This window comes from Trematomus bernacchii, unplaced genomic scaffold, assembly GCF_902827165.1.
Source record: "Trematomus bernacchii unplaced genomic scaffold, fTreBer1.1, whole genome shotgun sequence".
Lineage (NCBI taxonomy): Eukaryota > Metazoa > Chordata > Actinopteri > Perciformes > Nototheniidae > Trematomus > Trematomus bernacchii.
The window spans coordinates 6,650-34,006 of record NW_022987603.1 but is presented as its reverse complement, the minus strand read 5'-3'; the positions used below and the strand labels follow the sequence as shown (position 1 = coordinate 34,006).

Sequence of the window (27,357 nt, the reverse complement as noted above, 5' to 3'; positions counted from 1 at the left end):
TGGGGAACTTGAAATGCTGATGATAAATGTCATCACACTCCATCCAACAGTTCAGTGTGAACCAAAGTGGTTTTTGTGGGAAGACTATGATGATAAAAATATGTTCAGGACAGGATGAGGAAAGGATGTTGGGCAATCCGGCAGCAGAAAGACAATAGACCCCCGTAAAAATCCTCTTAAATTGGATCCAGGAGACATGTGAATGAGCCCTCTGTGCTTCTGTTATGACACACACACACACACACACACACACACACACACACACACACACACACACACACACACACACACACACACACACACACACACACACACACACCACACACACACACACACACACACACACACACACCACACACACACACACACACACACACACACACACTGTGTAATCACTCAGTGTGTGTGGTGCATTAGGCTCTTTGGAAACCATAACATTTTAATTTACTTTTACCCAAGCGGAGAGTCTTTGGAGCAAAAACAGCTTCAGGAAAGCACCCAGAACCAGAACGAATGCATAAAACACAACCTCATTAATAATGAAATGGCATTTCCCCAGCATGTCATTTCACTGATTGGTTTTGGATCTGAAAGGAAGATGTGGAAACATGAACAAGATATAATATGAAAATGAGTCTTTTGTTTAACTGTATTCTTTGTTTATTTGTATTTTAAACTGCCATGCATGTATGTAGTGTCTCTACTTTAAAGAGTCCTCTCCTGCTGATGTTCAGGTGTATATCAGTATGTAGTGTCTCTACTTTAAAGAGTCCTCTCCTACTGATGTTCAGGTGTATATCAGTATGTAGTGTCTCTACTTTAAAGAGTCCTCTCCTGCTGATGTTCAGGTGTATATCAGTATGTAGTGTCTCTACTTTAAAGAGTCCTCTCCTGCTGATGGTCAGGTGTATATCAATATGTAGTATGTCCACATACATGGAGAATCAGTAGAGAGCATGGAGGACCTCAAGTTCCTCAGAGTCAGCATATCGAACCATCTGACCACCAACACCTCAAACCTGGTGAAAAAGGCACAGCAACAACTTTTCTTGTCGACTGAAACTGAAAAAAGCCAGGCTACGACTGACACTGCTGGTAAACTTCTACCTTTCGACCATCGAGAGCATCCTGGCGTTCAGCACCGTTGTACCCCCGTTTTTAGAGATTTGCGCACGGAGGAAAAGAGAGGGTTTTATTTTCTGACACTTTGTGAGTTCCCTGACACACCGGGGACACATATTTATGTATAAAATACATGTGAAATGTGCATTTTGCATGATAGGTCCCCTTTAATGTCGTCCCTTTCTCTTTAAGTCTCTCTCTCTCAGGCTTTCCCCAGTCTCACTTCCTCCGGCCTTCCCTCTCTCCCCCTCTATCTCTCTCTCTCTCCCCGCACTGGGCGGCGTATTTTCGGGGGAGGTGTCCTCTCTTATGTCGGGGACACATAGGATCTGCGGTGGATTTGAACTTGCTGCAGAGCGGAGGAAGAGGAGCAGCTGAAACACGCTGAGAGTCTCATACATCGGGGACTTCTGTCTGGAGATCTCTCTCTTTTTTCGGAAAAGTTTTCAAGTGATAACCCAACAGGAGCAGCTGGATTTCCTTTTCTTTTTTCTCTTTACAGGGTAAGATGTGGCTTTTGGACCTGTCTCTTTCACCCATTCGTGCATTGATTACTCTTAAATTGTGTCAATTTGCATTCATTTCTTCTGTATCTGCATGTGTGTTACCTCCGGGGGAGCCGTTTTTTGGGGGCAGGAATGTTCCCACAGTGATAAAACTAAACGATGAGACTCACATTGATAAAAGTGACACTTGGGACCATTTATATCCATTTAAATCCACTGGCAGTTTAACCTCCTGATCAGCTGATAATCTTTATCAGCCCAGCTGCTGATCTGCTGCAGCTGGGCTCTAAAAACACTTTAATAAAACGTCTTTTAAAACAGGATAAAACCTTGTTAATGCATAAAAAGAGCGCTAGAGCAACAATATACTCCATAAATAAGTAAATACATATCTACATATAGACCAACATCTGATCAGCTGACTTTCAGTTTGTATAGAGATGGATCAGGACAGAAAGAGAGGGGGTCTTTGTTCCTGACACTTTCAGAATCTCTTAACACAGAGGGACACATGTTGATGTAGAAAATACATTAATAAGTGAATTTAGTATAATAGTTGACCTTTTAAAATGTTGCTTGAATATCAGAATTGGGTCAAAGTACTTAATTCTCTTCCTGTGTTTGCACAACACCGATCAGGAGTTGATATATTTCTCCTTTTATAAACGATAATGTTATATCAATCTTGGACCTAGTCATAGTAACTAGGTATGTTATTAAGTTACAGTTTCCATAGAATCGTCTCTTTGCTAATTATTACGTTAAGTGAGCTGACGCCAAGCTCAGAGGAAATGCAAAGAGGCTACATTTAGATATAATACAGTTAAGTGTTAGTTAATGTAAGAAATGTATGTGCGTTCATGTGCAGACGTATATATAGTTTGTTAATTGGATAATTCATATCCTGCAAGACTCCGAAAGAAGTCATGAGATAATGACCTTTCGACATCTGGAACATGTCCAAGTTTAGGAGACCTGACAATGTGTGTGCGTTAAACATGATTAGGGAACATGTTCGTGTGTCATTTAGGAAACCTATATTAGCCCTGTGTTTTCTTGTGTTTGTGGGGGCATTTCTGCGATTGGTTGCTGTTGAAGCAAGGTAATGTTTCCCCATTGTTGTTTGGTGGTGCGCAACTAAATAATAATGATTAATCTCAACTATTTCTGTGTTTGTGTTTCATTGATTCCTCTCTGTTTCATTCTTTCCTGTTGTGAGTACTGAATTGCCACAACAATATCACTTCTTCTTCTCTGTTTCTGTGCAGGTTGTTGAGATGATTCCTCTCCTCCTGCTCTGCTCGCTCAGTCTGAGTTTTGCTCAAGGTGAGTCCATCCTGCATCCATCCAAAACATTACATCACCCTCTTCTCTCTCTCTCTCTCTCTCTCTCTCTCTCTCTCTCTCTCTCTCTCTCTGACGTAGATTTTAAAACACATCACACACACATTCAGCTCCAAGTCTGACGTGAAACGTGATTATTACTCCAACACACACACACACACACACACACACACACACACACACACACACACACACACACACACACACACACACACACACACATACACACACACACACACACACACACACACACACACACACACACACCACACACACACACACACACACACACACACACACACACACACACACACACACACACACACGTTAGAGATGCATGTGTAATAAGGAGACATGCAGAACAATCAGAATCAGGGGTAATGTATGACAATGTTGGAAAGAAATAATAAAATAAATTAAAGTAAATAATAATTTAAAAAAAATAGAAATAAAAGATAAAGAATAAAATATACAACCCGGTATCACGGCAAGACGTGAACAAGTGACGATCTACCATGCTGGGAGACGTGAATATGTCACGGTTTCGTCCCTTCAAACGTGACAGTTACACGGTATTGTTAACATGGCCTAACCAGTGGAGAAATACCCGGAAGTGCCAAGCAAATGCTCTACCAAGACTATTGGTCGGTTTTTATTGTCAAAATTAGATGTTTTTAATTTATTTTGTAATAGTCACACATGATTTCGCCGATTTTCTTGTTGCCCCAGCTGGTCGACACCTCTTTTAGCAGAAACAAAGGCTACATTAATGTATTAAATCGATGTTAATCCATGTGTGTGGATGTGGAATTAACGGACGTGACGTTGTGCGATTGCGTTGCCAGGCAACAGCTTCGGTTCATGTTAATTTACAAACTCTTCAACTAGAACCGTAGTTATATTTAAAAACATTTTAGAAAGCCTCACGAAATACTTTAATGTAAATTTAAATTTAAATGTGAAGGAATATATATATATGTATAACAAAATACAAACGTCATAAAAAATACCGGAAACAGACGTAGGCAATGTCCTCAGCTCGGTGATTCGATGGTTTAGCCGCAATGCATGTTGGGAAATGGTGTTTATGCGATGTGAAATCCGAAAACATTTTTTAAAAATAAAATAGTACTTTATTCCGAGTGTGCTTGCTTTTCTCTTTGAAAGTCATCACATAACGGCATTGTAATACACGGTTCGGCTGCATTAAATATGACATATCTGCCGTAGTTCTGTATTTATAGAGCCCTGATGAGAAGACTTCTGGACAAACAGGAAGCACTGCCGCCAAAACTGAAAACGTGACGTGGATCATAAATATATCAGCAATTAAACAACATCTTACATTTCTTTTCACACAATACGTCTCCTTGCAGTATCAACACTAATTCGGCTGACTTTTATATTTGATCCAATTGGTAGATAGGCTGTATTTACGCCATAACGGTGCACAGCTGATAGAAAGGCACATCTAGTGGTTAAAGCACGTTATTGAATTTTATTATTTTATTATTTTTCACAAAAATGAAACCATCAATAGCAAAAACAGAATTAACTGACATTAGTAAACCACTCAAATAAAAAGATCATAAGTGGTTTTGTTTTACATATATTTTAAGGATAATAATAGCAACGTAACACTGTCTATGACACTTACTGTATAACACTGATTTGAAAAACATACAGAACAAATGAATTCACTGCCCTTAATAAAGTATTTACATATACATTTCAGGTGTTCTGTTTTGTTTAGATCATTGACATCTGGAGCTCTTTTAATGTCCTTTTTGATTATTGTTACACCAGGTCTTGTCAAAACCTTTATTCCATATTCAATATCCATTACTAAACAAAACAGCAATTCTACTCCACTACAATTCAGAGGTTAACCTGGTATTTTTACTCCACTACATTTATTTTAGTTACTTTGCAGATTCTGATTAATGATGTGAAATATAAACAACCCTTGAATCAGGCTTTAGTTACACCTGAGTAAAATTCAGGGAAAGGTGATTGTCAAGTGCCAACAATCAGGAGAGATATTTGATAGTTGGTGCTTGAGAAGACTAAACATTTATCTGCAGATCCCTATAAAGCATATTCATTACTTGTTATTCTCTACTAATAGTTAATTAAAAACTGTATATAATGGCTATTTTGCATATCCCTTTCAAGATTTCAAGATTTTCTAAGGTTCATTGACATATCATATACACAACTAATTCAATAACGTGCTTTAACCACTAGGCGGTGCACACAAGGTACACACAGCCATAATAACTTTGTATTATCAGTGTAGGACACTTGTGTATGTATAACATCTGAAGATGTGTAGTTTTATTCATGTTTTCACATAATTGTACAGGATATTGCTATATTATTTCACATGTTTTACTTCTAATATCTGATTTGTAAAACATCACAGACAGAAAGGTATATCCGTCATTTAACAGTAAGCTATTGAAATTCTGAATCCATAGATGTGTCTCCCATCACCCAAATCCCCTGACTATTCTCTCAACTCAGTATTTACATTCTTATATTCAAAGAAAATCAGTAATATCTTTAAAAACTACAAGTCCTTTTATATCAGCTGTGCACCGTTATGGTGTAAATACAGCCTATCTACCAATTGGATCAAATATAAAAGTCAGCCGAATTAGTATTGATACTGCAAGGAGACGTATTGTGTGAAAAGAAATGTAAGATGTTGTTTAATTGCTGATATATTTATGATCCACGTCACGTTTTCAGTTTTGGCGGCAGTGCTTCCTGTTTGTCTAGAAATCTTCTCATCAGGGCTCTATAAATACAGAACTACGGCAGATATGTCATATTTAATGCAGCCGAACCGTGTATTACAATGCCGTTATGTGATGACTTTCAAAGAGAAAAGCAAGCACACTCGGAATAAAGTATTATTTTATTTTTTTTAAATGTTTTCGGATTTCACATCGCATAAACACCATTTCCCAACGTGCATTGCGGCTAAACCATCGAATCACCGAGCTGAGGACCTTGCCTACGTCTGTTTCCGGTATTTTTTATGACGGATGTATTTTGTTATACACACATTCCTTCACATTTAAATTTTAATTTACATTAAAGTATTTCGTGAGGCCTTCTAAAATGTTTTTAAATATAACTACGGTTCTAGTTGAAGAGTTTGTAAATTAACATGAACCGAAGCTGTTGCCTGGCAACGCAATCGCACAACATCACGTCCGTTATTCCACATCCACACACATGGATTAACATCGATTTAATACATTAATGTAGCCTTTGTTTCTGCTAAAAAAGGTGTCGACCAGCTGGGGCAACAAGAAAATCGGCGAAATCGAGTGTGACTATTACAAAATAAATCATTATTATATTAATATTGACAATAACAACCGACCGTCGGGGTAGCATTTGCTTGGCATTTCCGGGTATATCTCCACTGGTTGGGCCATGTTAACAATACTGTGTAACTGTCACGTTTGAAGGGATGAAATCGTGACATCTTCACGTCTCCCAGCATGGTAAATCGTCACATGTTCACGTCTTGCCGTGATACGTTGGAGTTGGACGGGAGAGGACGCTGGCGCTTGTTTGTTCGCCGCTTCTCCTACGCCTCAGGGTTTTTATCTGCTTTTAAGCTATTTTATCTGCTTTTAAGCTATAGTTATATGGCTAAACCTTGAGTCTGTTTAACAAGTGCTTTTATATCTTAAACCTCGTGATTATTGACGGTTTTGGACCCGACGGCTGTCGGAACTCACCTGCTGTATCGCCCAAATTCGCCGACTATCTCCGGCTGACTGCTTGCCTCTCTCCCGCTACTACTGTGATAGCAGGCGGACTCCCAATCCTCTGTTTCATTCCCAGACGTGAGGTCTACTAACGGGATAGCCTCCCGGCTGTCTCGTTGCTGTTAGCCCTCACTGCTAAGCACCACTACCAAACTTCTTCGGCGCCCGACCTGTTGACATGTTGAGGTTTTCTATTCCCCAACTCCTGAGTTTCAACCACTCCAACGCTCCAACCTGCACCTCAGTCATTAAACAACTTGGACTTCTTCGTCGGCCTCGCTATATCCACTGAAGCCAAAGAAGAAGACAAACTGTATATTCCCAGCACGGAGATGCAGAAATTCCATCCATCCACTCTGTCTGCCGTCGTGTCGCACATCTGACGCGTCATCAGAGCCCGGTCATGGCGGGGTCAAATCGTGCCAGAAACATCGCGAGACCGCTGCATGAATACACGGAGAGCATCGCGAGACCGCCACACACGAAGGAGTCTGGAAAATGTGGAGTGGATTACAGCCTACTCCGGCCCCTACAGAGATTCAGCACATCTTCCAAAGCCAAAATAGAACTTCTGAATACACAATCCCTAAGTAATAAAGCATCCTTCATTCATGACCACATCACTGATGAGAAAATGGACTTCATGTGCCTCACGGAAACCTGGCATCAGCCAGAGGTTTACTCCACCCTCAATGAAGCTTGCCCTCCTGGCTACAGCTACTTGGAGAAAGCCCGCAGCACTGGTCGTGGTGGAGGCCTAGCTGTCATCTACCGAAAGGAATTGGAACTGTCACTAGTGCCCCTGCCTGTATTGTCCTCTTTTGAATGCCTTGCATTTAAATGTAAACCCCCCTTCGCCCTGACAATACTTCTGATGTACCGGCCACCCAAACCCAACTCAGCTTTCATCCCAGAGATACAAGACCTTCTCACTACGCTATGCACAACCTCTGCCAATATTATCATACTTGGAGATTTTAATATTCACGTCGACTCCCCCTCATGCCACTTTGCCACTGAGTTTCTGCTACTTCTGGACTGCCTCAATCTGACACAGCATGTTAATGTCCCCACACATGCCCTCAGACACTGTTTCCTGCAAGATGTTGCGGCAGTGCCCCGGTACTGGGATCTCTCGGGTTTAACAGGTTAAATAAGTAAAATACTAAATACTAAAAAAATAATTATAATAATATAAAAGATAATAATAAATATATAATAAAAATAAACATAATTAAATTAAATATGTTGTTCACAGTACGTACCCTCGGCCATACCTTATTACGGCTTTCCCCATTGTGCCATGAAGAGAGGCAGAACCAGTAACATAGCGCATTTAAAGATCTGCTGTTAAGAGGAACTCATGTTGGAACTGAGTCCAGTTTGATTCTCTGAAATATTGTTTCATCTCTTTTATTGTGTGTCTTCGACCTCTCTCTATCCGATGTTGTTCAAAGCATTCCAGAATGGATAACAATGTATCTGTCTCGGAAATATTGTTACAGAAATGTTTTGTGTCCGTGTCTTAATCTCAGTTTTATCTTCTGTCCTCTCCAGACTCTGTCAGGCTGGTGGGGGGGACCAGTCTGTGCTCAGGTAGACTGGAGGTGAACTCTGACCCGTCTAACCCGTCCTGGTCCTCAGTGTGTGAGGCTGACTTTGACCAGCAGGATGCTCAGGTGGTCTGCAGGCAGCTGGGCTGTGGGGCTCCTTCAGTCCTCCAGGGGGCGCTCTATGGAGAAGGGGAGGCTCCAATGTGGACAAAAGAGTTCCAGTGTGGAGGCCATGAGTCTGCTCTCCTGGACTGTAGCTCAGCCTCAGAGAGAAACACCTGCACATCTGGCAGAGCTGTTGGCCTCACCTGCTCAGGTAGAGAGGAGCTGTGATTGGTTCATTCTGTTCTCATCAAACTCACTTTATTCTTTCTCCAATCACTCTCTTGTTTCTCTTCAGAGCCGGTCAGACTGGTGGGAGGAGAGAGTCGCTGTGCAGGAGACCTGGAGGTGAAACAAGGAGAATGGAGACCAGTGGGGGGCGTTAACTCTCTCTGGACCCTGGAGACAGCAGATGTTGTCTGCAGAGATCTGGACTGTGGCTCTGCTGTTTCTGTGGGAGAGAGAGAGGAGTCCTCAAAGAGATCTGTGTGGAGGATCAGACCTGCCTGTGTTCAGTCTGGATCTGCTCTGAGGGAGTGTGCATTATCAGTTTCCTCTTCCCACTTCCTGACTGTCACCTGTTCAGGTAAGCTCCTTTGATTTTTTTCTCAGAACTTAACTTTTTCCCAAAATGTTTGACTTTTCCTCCAAATTTGACTTTTCCTCGAAATTTGAATGATTTCTCAACATTTGACTTTTTTCTCAAATTTTGATTTTTAAATAAATAAGAAAATAGAAAAAAAAGTTATAAATTAAAGTATGAAATACAATAAAGAAAAACAGTAACTGTTTCTTTACCTCAGTTTTATCTTCTGTCCTCTCCAGACTCTGTCAGGCTGCTGAATGGGACCAGTCTGTGCTCAGGTAGACTGGAGGTGAAGTCTAACCATTCTAACCCGTCCTGGTCCTCAGTGTGTGAGGCTGACTTTGACCAGCAGGATGCTCAGGTGGTCTGCAGGCAGCTTGGCTGTGGGGCTCCTTCAGTCCTCCAGGGGGCGCTCTATGGAGAAGGGGAGGCTCCAATGTGGACCAAAGAGTTCCAGTGTGGAGGCCATGAGTCTGCTCTCCTGGACTGTCGCTCAGCCTCAGAGAGAAACACCTGCTCATCTGGCAGAGCTGTTGGCCTCACCTGCTCAGGTAGAAGATTCAAAGATTCAAAGTTTTAATTATCATATGCACATAAGCTACAGAGTAGAATTGGCAAGGAAATTCTCCTGACCTGAGCTCCTCCAACAATGCAACATATATAACAAAATACAAAAATAAAAAATAGTGCAAGAAGTCTCTATACATGTAAATATAATATAAAATAAAGGAGCTGCAGCTGTTGTGCTGGAAACTTCTGAAGCAATGGAGACAGAGCTCAGAGAGACACGGGGAGAGCTGGAACTCTGATGGCAAACACTGAGGGTTTATTATGGAGTTACGGCCGGAGAATTTGACAAGACGTGCTCCCGCCACGAGGTGACACAGCTTCTGCCAAACCAATTCTGAAGATCTCTACCCCAGAGCCCTGTATTCAGCTAGTTCTGAGAGAATAATCAACATTGTGCATAACAAGATCAAACAGGAGGAGCACTATAGCACCTATCAGCTGAAGCCAACAGGCAGGAACAGGGAGACAAAACACTGAGAGCAGCCCAGGGTAGCAGGCCTGTGCTCAGCGAGGGCAGTACAAACGGATAAACTGGGTCAGAGTTATGGGCCGAGGAAAATATTACCCCAACATCTGTAATTGGTTCATTTCAACAAACCCACTATATTCTCTCTCTGATGACTCTCTTGTTTCTCTTCAGAGCCGGTCAGACTGGTGGGAGGAGAGAGTCGCTGTGCAGGAGACCTGGAGGTGAAACAAGGAGAATGGAGACCAGTGAAGGGCTCTAACTCTCTCTGGACCCTGGAGACAGCAGATGTTGTCTGCAGAGATCTGGACTGTGGCTCTGCTGTTTCTTTGGGAGAGAGAGAGGAGTCCTCAAAGAGATCTGTGTGGAGGATCAGACCTGCCTGTGTTCAGTCTGGATCTGCTCTGAGGGAGTGTGCATTATCAGTTTCCTCTTCCCACTTCCTGACTGTCACCTGTTCAGGTAAGCTCCTTTGACTTTTTTCTCAGAACTTAACTTTTTCCCAAAATGTTTGACTTTTCCTCGAAATTTGACTTTTCCTCCAAATTTGAATGATTTCTCAACATTTGACTTTTTTCTCAAATTTTGATTTTTAAATAAATAAGAAAATAGAAAAAAAAGTTATAAATTAAAGTATAAAATACAATAAAGTAAAACAGTAACTGTTTCTTTACCTCAGTTGTATCTTCTGTCCTCTCCAGACTCTGTCAGGCTGGTGAATGGGACCAGTCTGTGCTCAGGTAGACTGGAGGTGAAGTCTAACCTGTCTAACCCGTCCTGGTCCTCAGTGTGTGAGGCTGACTTTGACCAGCAGGATGCTCAGGTGGTCTGCCGGCAGCTGGGCTGTGGGGCTCCTTCAGTCCTCCAGGGGGCGCTCTATGGAAAAGGGGAGGCTCCAAGGTGGACCAAAGAGTTCCAGTGTGGAGGCCATGAGTCTGCTCTCCTGGACTGTAGCTCAGCCTCAGAGAGAAACACCTGCTCACCTGGCAGAGCTGTTGGCCTCACCTGCTCAGGTAGAAGATTCAAAGATTCAAAGTTTTAATTATCATATGCACATAAGCTACAGAGTAGAATTGGCAAGGAAATTCTCCTGACCTGAGCTCCTCCAACAATGCAACATATATAATAAAATACAAAAATAAAAAATAGTGCAAGAAGTCTCTATACATGTAAATATAATATAAAATAGAGGAGCTGCAGCTGTTGTGCTGGAAACTTCTGAAGCAATGGAGACAGAGCTCAGAGAGACACGGGGAGAGCTGGAACTCTGATGGCAAACACTGAGGGTTTATTATGGAGTTACGGCCGGAGAATTTGACAAGACGTGCTTCCGCCACGAGGTGACACAGCTTCTGCCAAACCAATTCTGAAGATCTCTACCCCAGAGCCCTGTATTCAGCTAGTTCTGAGAGAATAATCAACATTGTGCATAACAAGATCAAACAGGAGGAGCACTATAGCACCTATCAGCTGAAGCCAACAGGCAAGAACAGGGAGACAAAACACTGAGAGCAGCCCAGGGTAGCAGGCCTGTGCTCAGCGAGGGCAGTACAAACGGATAAACTGGGTCAGAGTTATGGGCCGAGGAAAATATTACCCCAACATCTGTAATTGGTTCATTTCAACAAACCCACTTTATTCTCTCTCTGATGACTCTCTTGTTTCTCTTCAGAGCCGGTCAGACTGGTGGGAGGAGAGAGTCGCTGTGCAGGAGCTCTGGAGCTGAAGCTTCAGGGAGAATGGAGACCAGTGATTGGTTTTCCTACCTGGACCCTGGAGGCAGCAGGTGTTCTCTGCAGAGATCTGGACTGTGGCTCTGCTGTTTCTGTGGGAGAGGGACAGTTGTCCTCAAAGAGCTCTGCGTGGAGGATCAGTCCTACCTGTGTTGAGTCTGCATCTGCTCTGAGGGAGTGTGCAACCTCAAGTTACTCTTCCTACTTCCTGACTCTTACCTGTTCAGGTAAGCTTCTTTGACTCTTTCTCAGAATTTGAAAGTTCCTCAAAATTTTAAGTTTTTGTTTTGTAAAAGTTTGACATTTTTCTCACAATTTGACTTTTCCTAAAAATGTGGGCTTTTTTCTCAGATATTCGACTTCTTTCACAAATTTAGATTTTAAATAAATAAAAAAATAGAAATAAAAGATAAATAAGAAAATACTATAAAAATTAAAAGTAACTGTTTCTTTACCTCAGATGTATCTTCTGTGCTCTCCAGACTCTGTCAGGCTGGTGAATGGGACCAGTCTGTGCTCAGGTAGACTGGAGGTGAAGTCTAACCAGTCTAACCCGTCCTGGTCCTCAGTGTGTGAGGCTGACTTTGACCAGCAGGATGCTCAGGTGGTCTGCAGGCAGCTGGGCTGTGGGGCTCCTTCAGTCCTCCAGGGGGCGCTCTATGGAGAAGGGGAGGCTCCAATGTGGACCAAAGAGTTCCAGTGTGGAGGCAATGAGTCTGCTCTCCTGGACTGTAGCTCAGCCTCAGAGAGAAACACCTGCTCACCTGGCAGAGCTGTTGGCCTCACCTGCTCAGGTAGAGAGGAGCTGTGATTGGTTCATTCTGTTCTCATCAAACTCACTTTATTCTCTCTCTGATCACTCTCTTTTTTCTCTTCAGAGCCGGTCAGACTGGTGGGAGGAGAGAGTCGCTGTGCAGGAGACCTGGAGGTGAAACATCAGGGAGAATGGAGAGCAGTGGGGGGCTCTACCTGGACCCTGGAGGCAGCAGATGTTCTCTGCAGAGATGTGGACTGTGGTTCTGCTGTTTCTGTGGGAGAGAGAGAGGAGTCCTCAGAGAGACCTGTGTGGTGGATCAGATCTCTCTGTGTTCAGTCTGGATCTGCTCTGAGGGAGTGTGCATTCTCAGGTTCCTCTTCCCGCTTCCTGACTCTTACCTGTTCAGGTTAGCTCCTTTGACTTTTTTCTCAAAATTTGACTTATTTCTCAGAGTTTTTGACTTTATTCTCACATTTTGACTTTTCCCTCCAAATATTGACTTTTTCCTCAAAATGTTGACTTTTTCCTCCAAATGTAACATTTTTTTGAGAATTTGATTGTTTTCTCCAAAATGTGGCTTAGTTGAGGATTCCATATTGAGTTGAATTTTTAAAACGAAAGTTCATATAATCAAATATAATCTTATATAACCCACAATGAAAATGCATTATATTTCATGTTGTTCGACACTCACAATATATACAAAATGTAAGTGGTTTGGAAAATTGAGTTTAAGGCCTTAATAGTTTATCACTATGGGTGTCACTGTTTAGCTGAGGGGAGACAGTTGTCTTCACTCACAGCAGGCTGTAGAGAGGAGACCCCTGACTAAATGGAAAAGTACTGGATCCCCAAAATGTGTTTAGGCCATACCATAGGAGACAAGTCTGGATATGTCCCGTCTCGCACACCAGAGGTCATGACCTTTCCCCACATATATGGGTATGTAGGTGTGTCTTTGGTTTTCTGTCCTTGTGTGGAGCATAAAAGGTCTATAGCTGAGAGAGGAAAAGCTTCAGAGTGGGGTTTTTCCTAAGTACTCTTGAAGAGATATTAATATTACCAACGGAAGAGGGCCGTTGAATTTCGTATCACAACTGAAGAGGGACAGTTGAAGAGATTTTAATGTATTTGATTTCACACCTGGTAGTCTATGAGGGTTTTCCTCTGAATTCCATCGGAAGAGGTTTTTAATGCAACTGAAGAGTGACAGTTGAAGAGAGATTTAGTAATTTACCACAGCATGACATATTTTGTATGATTGTCACATTGTAACGAGAGAAGGTAAAAACCCTGTAAAAGTGTGGACCATTTTCTTTAAATAAAATCATCCCACCCTTTTGGACTGGGATAACTTGAAATAAATCTGCGCTGTCCTCTCCTGCTTTAAGGTAAGATTGCACAACTGCCACACTCACACTTAGGTAGGACCTCACCTCAAGGCCCTGACACACCAAACTGACACCAAAGAACACGTCCCGACGGACCCGACTGTTGTGTCGCCTCACGTCTCCTGCGTCTTGGCCAACAGTCGCACTGGAACACACCGCAAAGACTTCAGCCGGCGGCCAAGTAGCACGTACGCACTGCGCATGCGTGAATGGCAATAACTCTCCTTACCAACAGGCGGCGGTAGTGTGTATTCGTCATTCAAAAGAGGCAACCGGAAGACAGACTGCGTGATATATACAAACTTCAGCTCTCTGAAGCAGAAAGAAACTATTTAAGCATTGTGGCTGGCAACCTTAAAGTACTGCTGCTACCACATTCCATGCATCAGTAATTATAATCCAAGATTATATTAATATACAACATCATAACACTGAAAGGCTTCAGAAGTTAGTAGAGGTGAGACCTTGCTGATCCAGGTGGATCCGAACCTGGCAGTAAACTTACATAGACTCAATAGCTTCTGTTAGGTCAATTAGTAGGTCTGATTAATTGCCAGAATGATTAATACAGGCCTGCCGACTCCAACAGCAGGATACACTACAACAGTGAAATAAATATTATAAATATTCTGAAAATAGAAATAAAATCACTGATCTGAACCCAACTGACTCTGCGTTGATGATGAAGGTCTTTGCTTTACATAAAGAAAACACATTATCTTGTTGTAGTGCATTAAATATGTTTTGTGGCATTTAAAACATTTAATTTTGATGATTTTCGGGATAATTTGAAAATGTTGTTTCCCTTGTTAATTGTGACATGGCCTTTTATGTCATGGAATATTATTCTGTTAATTATTCCATCTAAAATCTACCTTTTTCTCCCTTAAACTTCAGACAGGAGCTGCAGTCATGCATGAACAGTCACATCTCCACGATGCATGTGACGATGGATTGTTCACTCGGCCTGCTTCATCTCTTGCTGCAGCGATTTTCATGCCAATCCGAGCAACACTTCAGCATTTATTTGAAAGATCATGTTTGTTTAAAAAGAGCGGGAAAAATTTGAAATTGTCTAAATGTCTCCAATTTGACACCTGAATCCGAGGGTTGGAGGCGTGACATGGTTCAAGTGTGAGCTTCCAGTCCCAGTGCATTGTGGAGATATGACCTTGTACATTTCAAATACCCCAGATCCTGCGGTTAAGTATTTGAAGTGTACAGTACAAATACATGACAGCAGGATCTCAGGTCTGCGATGTGGACAGTACACCTCAAATACATCACTACACGACCTGTGGTAAAGGTTCTTCAATCATCTCGGAAATCGACACACTCAATCCAGGGGCTGGAGGCATGACACAGTTCAAGTATCAGCTTCCTGTGTCAAGGGATTGTCGAGATATGAGCCTGTATATTTCAAATACCCGAGACCCGGCAGTTATGTATTTGAAGTGACCATGGACATGTATATCTCCTAAGTGTGTTAATAGGGTCAACAGGTGTGCATGGCCCTCAAACTTTGTGGGTGTGATCCAAAGGGCCCCACGCAAGGTCGCTACATTTTTGCATCATTTTTTAGTGTCCCCTGGTCTCCGTTGTGTTTTGAGCTTTTAGTAAACGCTGCGCATGTTTCCTCAAGTTGCTGAATGTTCTCTAAATGCTGCATGTGTTGTCAAGTTGCTGAAGATGTTTCTTCATGTGGAACATTTGTATTTTTATATCTGACTCCTTTCTGAAGACTATGATGATAAAAAATATGTTCAGGACAGGATGAGGAAAGGATGTTGGGCAATCCGGCAGCAGAAAGACAAAAGACCCCCGTAAAAATCCTCTTAAATTGGATCCAGGAGACATGTGAATGAGCCCTCTGTGCTTCTGTTATGACACACACACACACACACACACACACACACACACACACACACACACACACACACACACACACACACACACACACACACACACACACACACACACACACACACACACACACACACACACACACACACACACACACACACACACACACACACACTGTGTAATCACTCAGTGTGTGTGGTGCATTAGGCTCTTTGGAAACCAGAACATTTTAATTTACTTTTACCCAAGCGGAGAGTCTTTGGAGCAAAAACAGCTTCAGGAAAGCACCCAGAACCAGAACAAATGCATAAAACACAACCTCATTAATAATGAAATGGCATTTCCCCAGCATGTCATTTCACTGATTGGTTTTGGATCTGAAAGGAAGATGTGGAAACATGAACAAGATATAATATGAAAATTTGTCTTTTGTTTAACTGTATTCTTTGTTTATTTGTATTTTAAACTGCCATGCATGTATGTAGTGTCTCTACTTTAAAGAGTCCTCTCCTGCTGATGTTCAGGTGTATATCAGTATGTAGTGTCTCTACTTTAAAGAGTCCTCTCCTGCTGATGTTCAGGTGTATATCAGTATGTAGTGTCTCTACTTTAAAGAGTCCTCTCCTGCTGATGTTCAGGTGTATATCAGTATGTAGTGTCTCTACTTTAAAGAGTCCTCTCCTGCTGATGTTCAGGTGTATATCAGTATGTAGTGTCTCTACTTTAAAGAGTCCTCTCCTGCTGATGTTCAGGTGTATATCAGTATGTAGTGTCTCTACTTTAAAGAGTCCTCTCCTGCTGATGTTCAGGTGTATATCAGTATGTAGTGTCTCTACTTTAAAGAGTCCTCTCCTGCTGATGTTCAGGTGTATATCAGTATGTAGTGTCTCTACTTTAAAGAGTCCTCTCCTGCTGATGTTCAGGTGTATATCAGTATGTAGTGTCTCTACTTTAAAGAGTCCTCTCCTGCTGATGTTCAGGTGTATATCAGTATGTAGTGTCTCTACTTTAAAGAGTCCTCTCCTGCTGATGTTCAGGTGTATATCAGTATGTAGTGTCTCTACTTTAAAGAGTCCTCTCCTGCTGATGTTCAGGTGTATATCAGTATGTAGTGTCTCTACTTTAAAGAGTCCTCTCCTGCTGATGTTCAGGTGTTTATCAGTATGTAGTGTCTCTACTTTAAAGAGTCCTCTCCTGCTGATGTTCAGGTGTTTATCAGTATGTAGTGTCTCTACTTTAAAGAGTCCTCTCCTGCTGATGTTCAGGTGTATATCAGTATGTAGTGTCTCTACTTTAAAGAGTCCTCTCCTGCTGATGTTCAGGTGTATATCAGTATGTAGTGTCTCTACTTTAAAGAGTCCTCTCCTGCTGATGTTCAGGTGTATATCAGTATGTAGTGTCTCTACTTTAAAGAGTCCTCTCCTGCTGATGTTCAGGTGTATATCAGTATGTAGTGTCTCTACTTTAAAGAGTCCTCTCCTGCTGATGTTCAGGTGTATATCAGTATGTAGTGTCTCTACTTTAAAGAGTCCTCTCCTGCTGATGTTCAGGTGTATATCAGTATGTAGTGTCTCTACTTTAAAGAGTCCTCTCCTGCTGATGTTCAGGTGTATATCAGTATGTAGTGTCTCTACTTTAAAGAGTCCTCTCCTGCTGATGTTCAGGTGTATATCAGTATGTAGTGTCTCTACTTTAAAGAGTCCTCTCCTGCTGATGTTCAGGTGTATATCAGTATGTAGTGTCTCTACTTTAAAGAGTCCTCTCCTGCTGATGTTCAGGTGTTTATCAGTATGTAGTGTCTCTACTTTAAAGAGTCCTCTCCTGCTGATGTTCAGGTGTTTATCAGTATGTAGTGTCTCTACTTTAAAGAGTCCTCTCCTGCTGATGTTCAGGTGTATATCAGTATGTAGTGTCTCTACTTTAAAGAGTCCTCTCCTGCTGATGTTCAGGTGTATATCAGTATGAAGTGACTGTACTTTAAAGAGTCCTCTCCTGCTGATATTCAGGTGTATATCAGTATGTAGTGTATCTACTTTAAAGAGTCCTCTCCTGCTGATGTTCAGGTGTATATCAGTATGTAGTGTCTCTACTTTAAAGAGTCCTCTCCTACTGATGTTCAGGTGTATATCAGTATGTAGTGTCTCTACTTTAAAGAGTCCTCTCCTGCTGATGTTCAGGTGTATATCAGTATGTAGTGTCTCTACTTTAAAGAGTCCTCTCCTGCTGATGTTCAGGTGTATATCAATATGTAGTATGTCCACATACATGGAGAATCAGTAGAGAGCATGGAGGACCTCAAGTTCCTCAGAGTCAGCATATCGAACCATCTGACCTCCAACACCTCAAACCTGGTGAAAAAGGCACAGCAACGACTTTTCTTGTCGACTGAAACTGAAAAAAGCCAGGCTACGACTGACACTGCTGGTCAACTTCTACCTTTCGATCATCGAGAGCATCCTGACGTTCAGCACCGTTGTAGACCCCGTTTTTAGAGATTTGCGCACGGAGGAAAAGAGAGGGTTTTATTTTCTGACACTTTGTGAGTTCCCTGACACACCGGGGACACATATTTATGTATAAAATACATGTGAAATGGGCATTTTGCATGATAGGTCCCCTTTAATGTCCTCCCTTTCTCTTTAAGTCTCTCTCTCTCAGGCTTTCCCCAGTCTCACTTCCTCCGGCCTTCCCTCTCTCCCCCTCTATCTCTCTCTCTCTCTCCCCCTCTATCTCTCTCTCTCCCCGCACTGGGCGGCGTATTTTCGGGGGAGGTGTCCTCTCTTATGTCGGGGACACATAGGATCTGCGGTGGATTGTGGATTTGAACTTGCTGCAGAGCGGAGGAAGAGGAGCAGCTGAAACACGCTGAGAGTCTCATACATCGGGGAGTTCTGTCTGGAGATCTCTCTCTTTTTTCTGAAAAGTTTTCAAGTGATAACCCAACAGGAGCAGCTGGATTTCCTTTCTGTTTTTTCTCTTTACAAGGTAAGATGTGACTTTTGGACCTGTCTCTTTCACCCATTCGTGCATTGATTACTCTTAAATTGTGTAAAAATGTTTACTCAATTTGCATTCCTTTTTTCTGTATCTGCATGTGTGTTACCTCCGGAGGAGCCGTTTTTTGGGGGCAGGAATGTTCCCAGAGTGATAAAACTAAACGATGAGACTCACATTGATAAAAGTGACACTTGGGACCATTTATATCCATTTAAATCCACTGGCAGTTTAACCTCCTGATCAGCTGATAATCTTTATCAGCCAAGCTGCTGATCTGCTGCAGCTGGGCTCTAAAAACACTTTAATAAAACGTCTTTTAAAACAGGATAAAACCTTGTTAATGCATAAAAAGAGCGCTAGAGCAACAATATACTCCATAAATAAGTAAATACATATCTACATATAGACCAACATCTGATCAGCTGACTTTCAGTTTGTATAGAGATGGATCAGGACAGAAAGAGAGGGGGTCTTTGTTCCTGACACTTTCAGAATCTCTTAACACAGAGGGACACATGTTGATGTAGAAAATACATTAATAAGTGAATTTAGTATAATAGTTGACCTTTTAAAATTTTGCTTGAATATCAGAATTGGGTCAAAGTACTTAATTCTCTTCCTGTGTTTGCACAACACCGATCAGGAGTTGATATATTTCTCCTTTTATAAACGATAATGTTATATCAATCTTGGACCTAGTCATAGTAACTAGGTATGTTATTAAGTTACAGTTTCCATAGAATCGTCTCTTTGCTAATTATTATGTTAAGTGAGCTGACGCCAAGCTCAGAGGAAATGCAAAGAGGCTACATTTAGATATAATACAGTTAAGTGTTAGTTAATGTAAGAAATGTATGTGCGTTCATGTGCAGACGTATATATAGTTTGTTAATTGGATAATTCATATCCTGCAAGACTCCGAAAGAAGTCATGAGATGATGACCTTTCGACATCTGGAACATGTCCAAGTTTAGGAGACCTGACAATGTGTGTGCGTTAAACATGATTAGGGAACATGTTCGTGTGTCATTTAGGAAACCTATATTAGCCCTGTGTTTTCTTGTGTTTGTGGGGGCATTTCTGCGATTGGTTGCTGTTGAAGCAAGGTAATGTTTCCCCATTGTTGTTTGGTGGTGCGCAACTAAATAATAATGATTAATCTCAACTATTTCTGTGTTTGTGTTTCATTGATTCCTCTCTGTTTCATTCTTTCCTGTTGTGAGTACTGAATTGCCACAACAATATCACTTCTTCTTCTCTGTTTCTGTGCAGGTTGTTGAGATGATTCCTCTCCTCCTGCTCTGCTCGCTCAGTCTGAGTTTTGCTCAAGGTGAGTCCATCCTGCATCCATCCAAAACATTACATCACCCTCCTCTCTCTCTCTCTCTCTCTCTCTCTCTCTCTGACGTAGATTTTAAAACACATCACACACACATTCAGCTCCAAGTCTGACGTGAAACGTGATTATTACTCCAACACACACACACACACACACACACACACACACACACACACACACACACACACACACACACACACACACACACACACACACACACACACACACACACACACACACACACACACACACACACACACACACACGTTAGAGATGCATGTGTAATAAGGAGACATGCAGAACAATCAGAATCAGGGGTAATGTATGACAATGTTGGAAAGAAATAATAAAATAAATTAAAGTAAATAATAATTTAAAAAAAATAGAAATAAAAGATAAAGAATAAAATACACAACCAGGTATCACGGCAAGACGTGAACAAGTGACGATTTACCATGCTGGGAGACGTGAATATGTCACGGTTTCGTCCCTTCAAACGTGACAGTTACACGGTATTGTTAACATGGCCTAACCAGTGGAGAAATACCCGGAAGTGCCAAGCAAATGCTCTACCAAGACTATTGGTCGGTTTTTATTGTCAAAATTAGATGTTTTTAATTTATTTTGTAATAGTCACACATGATTTCGCCGATTTTCTTGTTGCCCTAGCTGGTCGACACCTCTTTTAGCAGAAACAAAGGCTACATTAATGTATTACATCGATGTTAATCCATGTGTGTGGATGTGGAATTAACGGACATGACGTTGTGCGATTGCGTTGCCAGGCAACAACTTCGGTTCATGTTAATTTACAAACTCTTCAACTAGAACCGTAATTATATTTAAAAACATTTTAGAAAGCCTCACGAAATACTTTAATGTAAATTTAAATTTAAATGTGAAGGAATGTGTGTATAACAAAATACAAACGTCATAAAAAATACCGGAAACAGACGTAGGCAATGTCCTCAGCTCGGTGATTCGATGGTTTAGCCGCAATGCATGTTGGGAAATGGTGTTTATGCGATGTGAAATCCGAAAACATTTTTTAAAAATAAAATAGTACTTTATTCCGAGTGTGCTTGCTTTTCTCTTTGAAAGTCATCACATAACGGCATTGTAATACACGGTTCGGCTGCATTAAATATGACATATCTGCCGTAGTTCTGTATTTATAGAGCCCTGATGAGAAGACTTCTAGACAAACAGGAAGCACTGCCGCCAAAACTGAAAACGTGACGTGGATCATAAATATATCAGCAATTAAACAACATCTTACATTTCTTTTCACACAATACGTCTCCTTGCAGTATCAATACTAATTCGGCTGACTTTTATATTTGATCCAATTGGTAGATAGGCTGTATTTACACCATAACGGTGCACAGCTGATAGAAAGGGACATCTACTGGTTAAAGCACGTTATTGAATTTTATTATTTTATTATTTTTCACAAAAATGAAACCATCAATAGCAGAAACAGAATTAACTGTCATTAGTAAACCACTCAAATAAAAAGATCATAAGTGGTTTTGTTTTACATATATTTTAAGGATAATAATAGCAATGTAACACTGTCTATGAGACTTACTGTATAACACTGATTTGAAAAACATACAGAACAAATGAATTCACTGCCCTTAATAAAGTATTTACATATACATTTCAGGTGTGCTGTTTTGTTTAGATCATTGACATCTGGAGCTCTTTTAATGTCCTTTTTGATTATTGTTACACCAGGTCTTGTCAAAACCTTTATTCCATATTCAATATCCATTACTAAACAAAACAGCAATTCTACTCCACTACAATTCAGAGGTTAACCTGGTATTTTTACTCCACTACATCTATTTTAGTTACTTTGCAGATTCTGATTAATGATGTGAAATATAAACAACCCTTAAATCAGGCTTTAGTTACACCTGAGTAAAATTCAGGGGAAGGTGATTGTCAAGTGCCAACAATCAGGAGAGATATTTGATAGTTGGTGCTTGAGAAGACTAAACATTTATCTGCAGATCCCTATAAAGCATATTCATTACTTGTTATTCTCTACTAATAGTTAATTAAAAACTGTATATAATGGCTATTTTGCATATCCCTTTCAAGATTTCAAGATTTTCTAAGGTTCATTGACATATCATATACACAACTAATTCAATAACGTGCTTTAACCACTAGGCGGTGCACACAAGGTACACACAGCCATAATAACTTTGTATTATTAGTGTAGGACACTTGTGTATGTATAACATCTGAAGATGTGTAGTTTTATTCATGTTTTCACATAATTGTACAGGATATTGCTATATTATTTCACATGTTTTACTTCTAATATCTGATTTGTAAAACATCATAGACAGAAAGGTATATCCATCATTTAACAGTAAGCTATTGAAATTGTGAATCCATAGATGTGTCTCCCATCACCCAAATCCCCTGACTATTCTCTCAACTCAGTATTTACATTCTTATATTCAAAGAAAATCAGTAATATCTTTAAAAACTACAAGTCCTTTTATATCAGCTGTGCACCGTTATGGTGTAAATATAACCTATCTACCAATTGGATCAAATATAAAAGTCAGCCGAATTAGTATTGATACTGCAAGGAGACGTATTGTGTGAAAAGAAATGTAAGATGTTGTTTAATTGCTGATATATTTATGATCCACGTCACGTTTTCAGTTTTGGCGGCAGTGCTTCCTGTTTGTCTAGAAATCTTCTCATCAGGGCTCTATAAATACAGAACTACGGCAGATATGTCATATTTAATGCAGCCGAACCGTGTATTACAATGCCGTTATGTGATGACTTTCAAAGAGAAAAGCAAGCACACTCGGAATAAAGTATTATTTTATTTTTTTTAAATGTTTTCGGATTTCACATTGCATAAACACCATTTCCCAACGTGCATTGCGGCTAAACCATTGAATCACCGAGCTGAGGACATTGCCTACGTCTGTTTCCGGTATTTTTTATGACGGATGTATTTTGTTATACACACATTCCTTCGCATTTAAATTTTAATTTACATTAAAGTATTTCGTGAGGCCTTCTAAAATGTTTTTAAATATAACTACGGTTCTAGTTGAAGAGTTTGTAAATTAACATGAACCGAAGCTGTTGCCTGGCAACGCAATCGCACAACATCACGTCCGTTATTCCACATCCACACACATGGATTAACATCGATTAAATACATTAATGTAGCCTTTGTTTCTGCTAAAAAAGGTGTCGACCAGCTGGGGCAACAAGAAAATCGGCGAAATCGAGTGTGACTATTACAAAATAAATCATTATTATATTAATATTGACAATAACAACCGACCGTCGGGGTAGCATTTGCTTGGCATTTCCGGGTATATCTCCACTGGTTGGGCCATGTTAACAATACTGTGTAACTGTCACGTTTGAAGGGATGAAATCGTGACATCTTCACGTCTCCCAGCATGGTAAATCGTCACATGTTCACGTCTTGCCGTGATACGTTGGAGTTGGACGGGAGAGGACGCTGGCGCTTGTTTGTTCGCCGCTTCTCCTACGCCTCAGGGTTTTTATCTGCTTTTAAGCTATTTTATCTGCTTTTAAGCTATTTTATCTGCTTTTAAGCTATAGTTATATGGCTAAACCTTGAGTCTGTTTAACAAGTGCTTTTATATCTTAAACCTCGTGATTATTGACGGTTTTGGACCTGACGGCTGTCGGGACTCACCTGCTGTATCGCCCAAATTCGCCGACTATCTCCGGCTGACTGCTTGCCTCTCTCCCGCTACTACTGTGATAGCAGGCGGACTCCCAATCCTCTGTTTCATTCCCAGACGTGAGGTCTACTAACGGGATAGCCTCCCGGCTGTCTCGTTGCTGTTAGCCCTCACTGCTAAGCACCACTACCAAACTTCTTCGGCGCCCGACCTGTTGACATGTTGAGGTTTTCTATTCCCCAACTCCTGAGTTTCAACCACTCCAACGCTCCAACCTGCACCTCAGTCATTAAACAACTTGGACTTCTTCGTCGGCCTCGCTATATCCACCGAAGCCAAAGAAGAAGACAAACTGTATATTCCCAGCACGGAGATGCAGAAATTCCATCCATCCACTCTGTCTGCCGTCGTGTCGCACATCTGATGCGTCATCAGAGCGTGGTCATGGCGGGGTCAAATCGTGCCAGAAACATCGCGAGACCGCTGCATGAATACACGGAGAGCATCGCGAGACCGCCACACACGAAGGAGTCTGGAAAACGTGGAGTGGATTACAGCCTACTCCGGCCCCTACAGAGATTCAGCACATCTTCCAAAGCCAAAATAGAACTTCTGAATACACAATCCCTAAGTAATAAAGCATCCTTCATTCATGACCACATCACTGATGAGAAAATGGACTTCATGTGCCTCACGGAAACCTGGCATCAGCCAGAGGTTTACTCCACCCTCAATGAAGCTTGCCCTCCTGGCTACAGCTACTTGGAGAAAGCCCGCAGCACTGGTCGTGGTGGAGGCCTAGCTGTCATCTACCGAAAGGAATTGGAACTGTCACTAGTGCCCCTGCCTGTATTGTCCTCTTTTGAATGCCTTGCATTTAAATGTAAACCCCCCTTCGCCCTGACAATACTTCTGATCTACCGGCCACCCAAACCCAACTCAGCTTTCATCCCAGAGATACAAGACCTTCTCACTACGCTATGCACAACCTCTGCCAATATTATCATACTTGGAGATTTTAATATTCACGTCGACTCCCCCTCATGCCACTTTGCCACTGAGTTTCTGCTACTTCTGGACTGCCTCAATCTGACACAGCATGTTAATGTGTCCACACATGCCCTCAGACACTGTTTCCTGCAAGATGTTGCGGCAGTGCCCCGGTACTGGGGTCTCTCGGGTTTAACAGGTTAAATAAGTAAAATACTAAATACTAAAAAAATAATTATAATAATATAAAAGATAATAATAAATATATAATAAAAATAAACATAATTAAATTAAATATGTTGTTCACAGTACGTACCCTCGGCCATACCTTATTACGGCTTTCCCCATTGTGCCATGAAGAGAGGCAGAACCAGTAACATAGCGCATTTAAAGATCTGCTGTTAAGAGGAACTCATGTTGGAACTGAGTCCAGTTTGATTCTCTGAAATATTGTTTCATCTCTTTTATTGTGTGTCTTCGACCTCTCTCTATCCTATGTTGTTCAAAGCATTCCAGAATGGATAACATTGTATCTGTCTCGGAAATATTGTTACAGAAATGTTTTGTTTCCGTGTCTTAATCTCAGTTTTATCTTCTGTCCTCTCCAGACTCTGTCAGGCTGGTGGGGGGGACCAGTCTGTGCTCAGGTAGACTGGAGGTGAAGTCTAACCAGTCTAACCCGTCCTGGTCCTCAGTGTGTGAGGCTGACTTTGACCAGCAGGATGCTCAGGTGGTCTGCAGGCAGCTGGGCTGTGGGGCTCCTTCAGTCCTCCAGGGGGCGCTCTATGGAGAAGGGGAGTCTCCAATGTGGACAAAAGAGTTCCAGTGTGGAGGCCATGAGTCTGCTCTCCTGGACTGTAGCTCAGCCTCAGAGAGAAACACCTGCTCATCTGGCAGAGCTGTTGGCCTCACCTGCTCAGGTAGAGAGGAGCTGTGATTGGTTCATTCTGTTCTCATCAAACTCACTTTATTCTTTCTCCGATCACTCTCTTGTTTCTCTTCAGAGCCGGTCAGACTGGTGGGAGGAGAGAGTCGCTGTGCAGGAGACCTGGAGGTGAAACAAGGAGAATGGAGACCAGTGAAGGGCTCTAACTCTCTCTGGACCCTGGAGACAGCAGATGTTGTCTGCAGAGATCTGGACTGTGGCTCTGCTGTTTCTGTGGGAGAGAGAAAGGAGTCCTCAAAGAGATCTGTGTGGAGGATCAGACCTGCCTGTGTTCAGTCTGGATCTGCTCTGAGGGAGTGTGCATTATCAGTTTCCTCTTCCCACTTCCTGACTGTCACCTGTTCAGGTAAGCTCCTTTGACTTTTTTCTCAGAACTTAACTTTTTCCCAAAATGTTTGACTTTTCCTCCAAATTTGACTTTTCCTCGAAATTTGAATGATTTCTCAACATTTGACTTTTTTCTCAAATTTTGATTTTTAAATAAATAAGAAAATAGAAAAAAAAGTTATAAATTAAAGTATAAAATACAATAAAGTAAAACAGTAACTGTTTCTTTACCTCAGTTGTATCTTCTGTCCTCTCCAGACTCTGTCAGGCTGGTGAATGGGACCAGTCTGTGCTCAGGTAGACTGGAGGTGAAGTCTAACCAGTCTAACCAGTCTAACCCGTCCTGGTCCTCAGTGTGTGAGGCTGACTTTGACCAGCAGGATGCTCAGGTGGTCTGCAGGCAGCTGGGCTGTGGGGCTCCTTCAGTCCTCCAGGGGGCGCTCTATGGAGAAGGGGAGGCTCCAATGTGGACCAAAGAGTTCCAGTGTGGAGGCCATGAGTCTGCTCTCCTGGACTGTAGCTCAGCCTCAGAGAGAAACACCTGCTCACCTGGCAGAGCTGTTGGCCTCACCTGCTCAGGTAGAAGATTCAAAGATTAAAAGTTTTAATTATCATATGCACATAAGCTACAGTGTAGAATTGGCAAGGAAATTCTCCTGACCTGAGCTCCTCCACCAATGCAACATATATAACAAAATTCAAAAATAAAAAATAGTTCAAGAAGTCTCTATACATGTAAATCTAATATAAATTAGAGGAGCTGCAGCTGTTGTGCTGGAAACTTCTGAAGCAATGGAGACAAAGCTCAGAGAGACACGGGGAGAGCTGGAACTCTGATGGCAAACACTGAGGGTTTATTATGGAGTTACGGCCGGAGAATTTGACAAGACGTGCTCCCGCCACGAGGTGACACAGCTTCTGCCAAACAAATTCTGAAGATCTCTACCCCAGAGCCCTGTATTCAGCTAGTTCTGAGAGAATAATCAACATTGTTCATACAGATGAAGCGTCTTATTTTGGACAGTTTAAAGTGCGAGGGTCGTGATCGGTTCGTGCACGTTCCGTGATGGCCGGCCGGCCCCCAGTCAGACTTGATACCGCCCCCATGATAAATACATTTAATTATTGTGAAGCCAGCTGCAATGGATCATTGATCCACCAGGGGGTGCAGTGGGGTTCCACACTGGAGTCATGTGAAATCAACTTCTTTGTTGTTAATAATGTTGTTTAGTCGGAAAAAACGAACGAGCCGGCTCTCCCGATTTTTAAT

At 41.7% G+C, this 27,357-nt stretch overlaps 1 protein-coding gene across 1 annotated transcript; it reads left to right on the top strand.

Annotated features, from left to right (window-relative positions):
* Window positions 1–1,479: 1,479 nt before the first annotated feature.
* Window positions 1,480–26,666, top strand: si:ch211-161n3.3 (scavenger receptor cysteine-rich type 1 protein M130; the record flags this gene model as incomplete). The annotated part of the gene is made up of 11 exons (XM_034130760.1): window positions 1,480–1,625; window positions 2,897–2,954; window positions 8,321–8,632; window positions 8,717–9,004; window positions 9,244–9,555; window positions 10,215–10,502; window positions 10,742–11,053; window positions 11,713–12,000; window positions 12,256–12,567; window positions 12,652–12,936; window positions 26,346–26,666. Coding segments are annotated over exons 2-11 (2,767 nt in total), but the record flags the coding sequence as incomplete, so codon positions are not given.
* Between the last annotated feature and the right edge of the window lie 691 nt (window positions 26,667–27,357).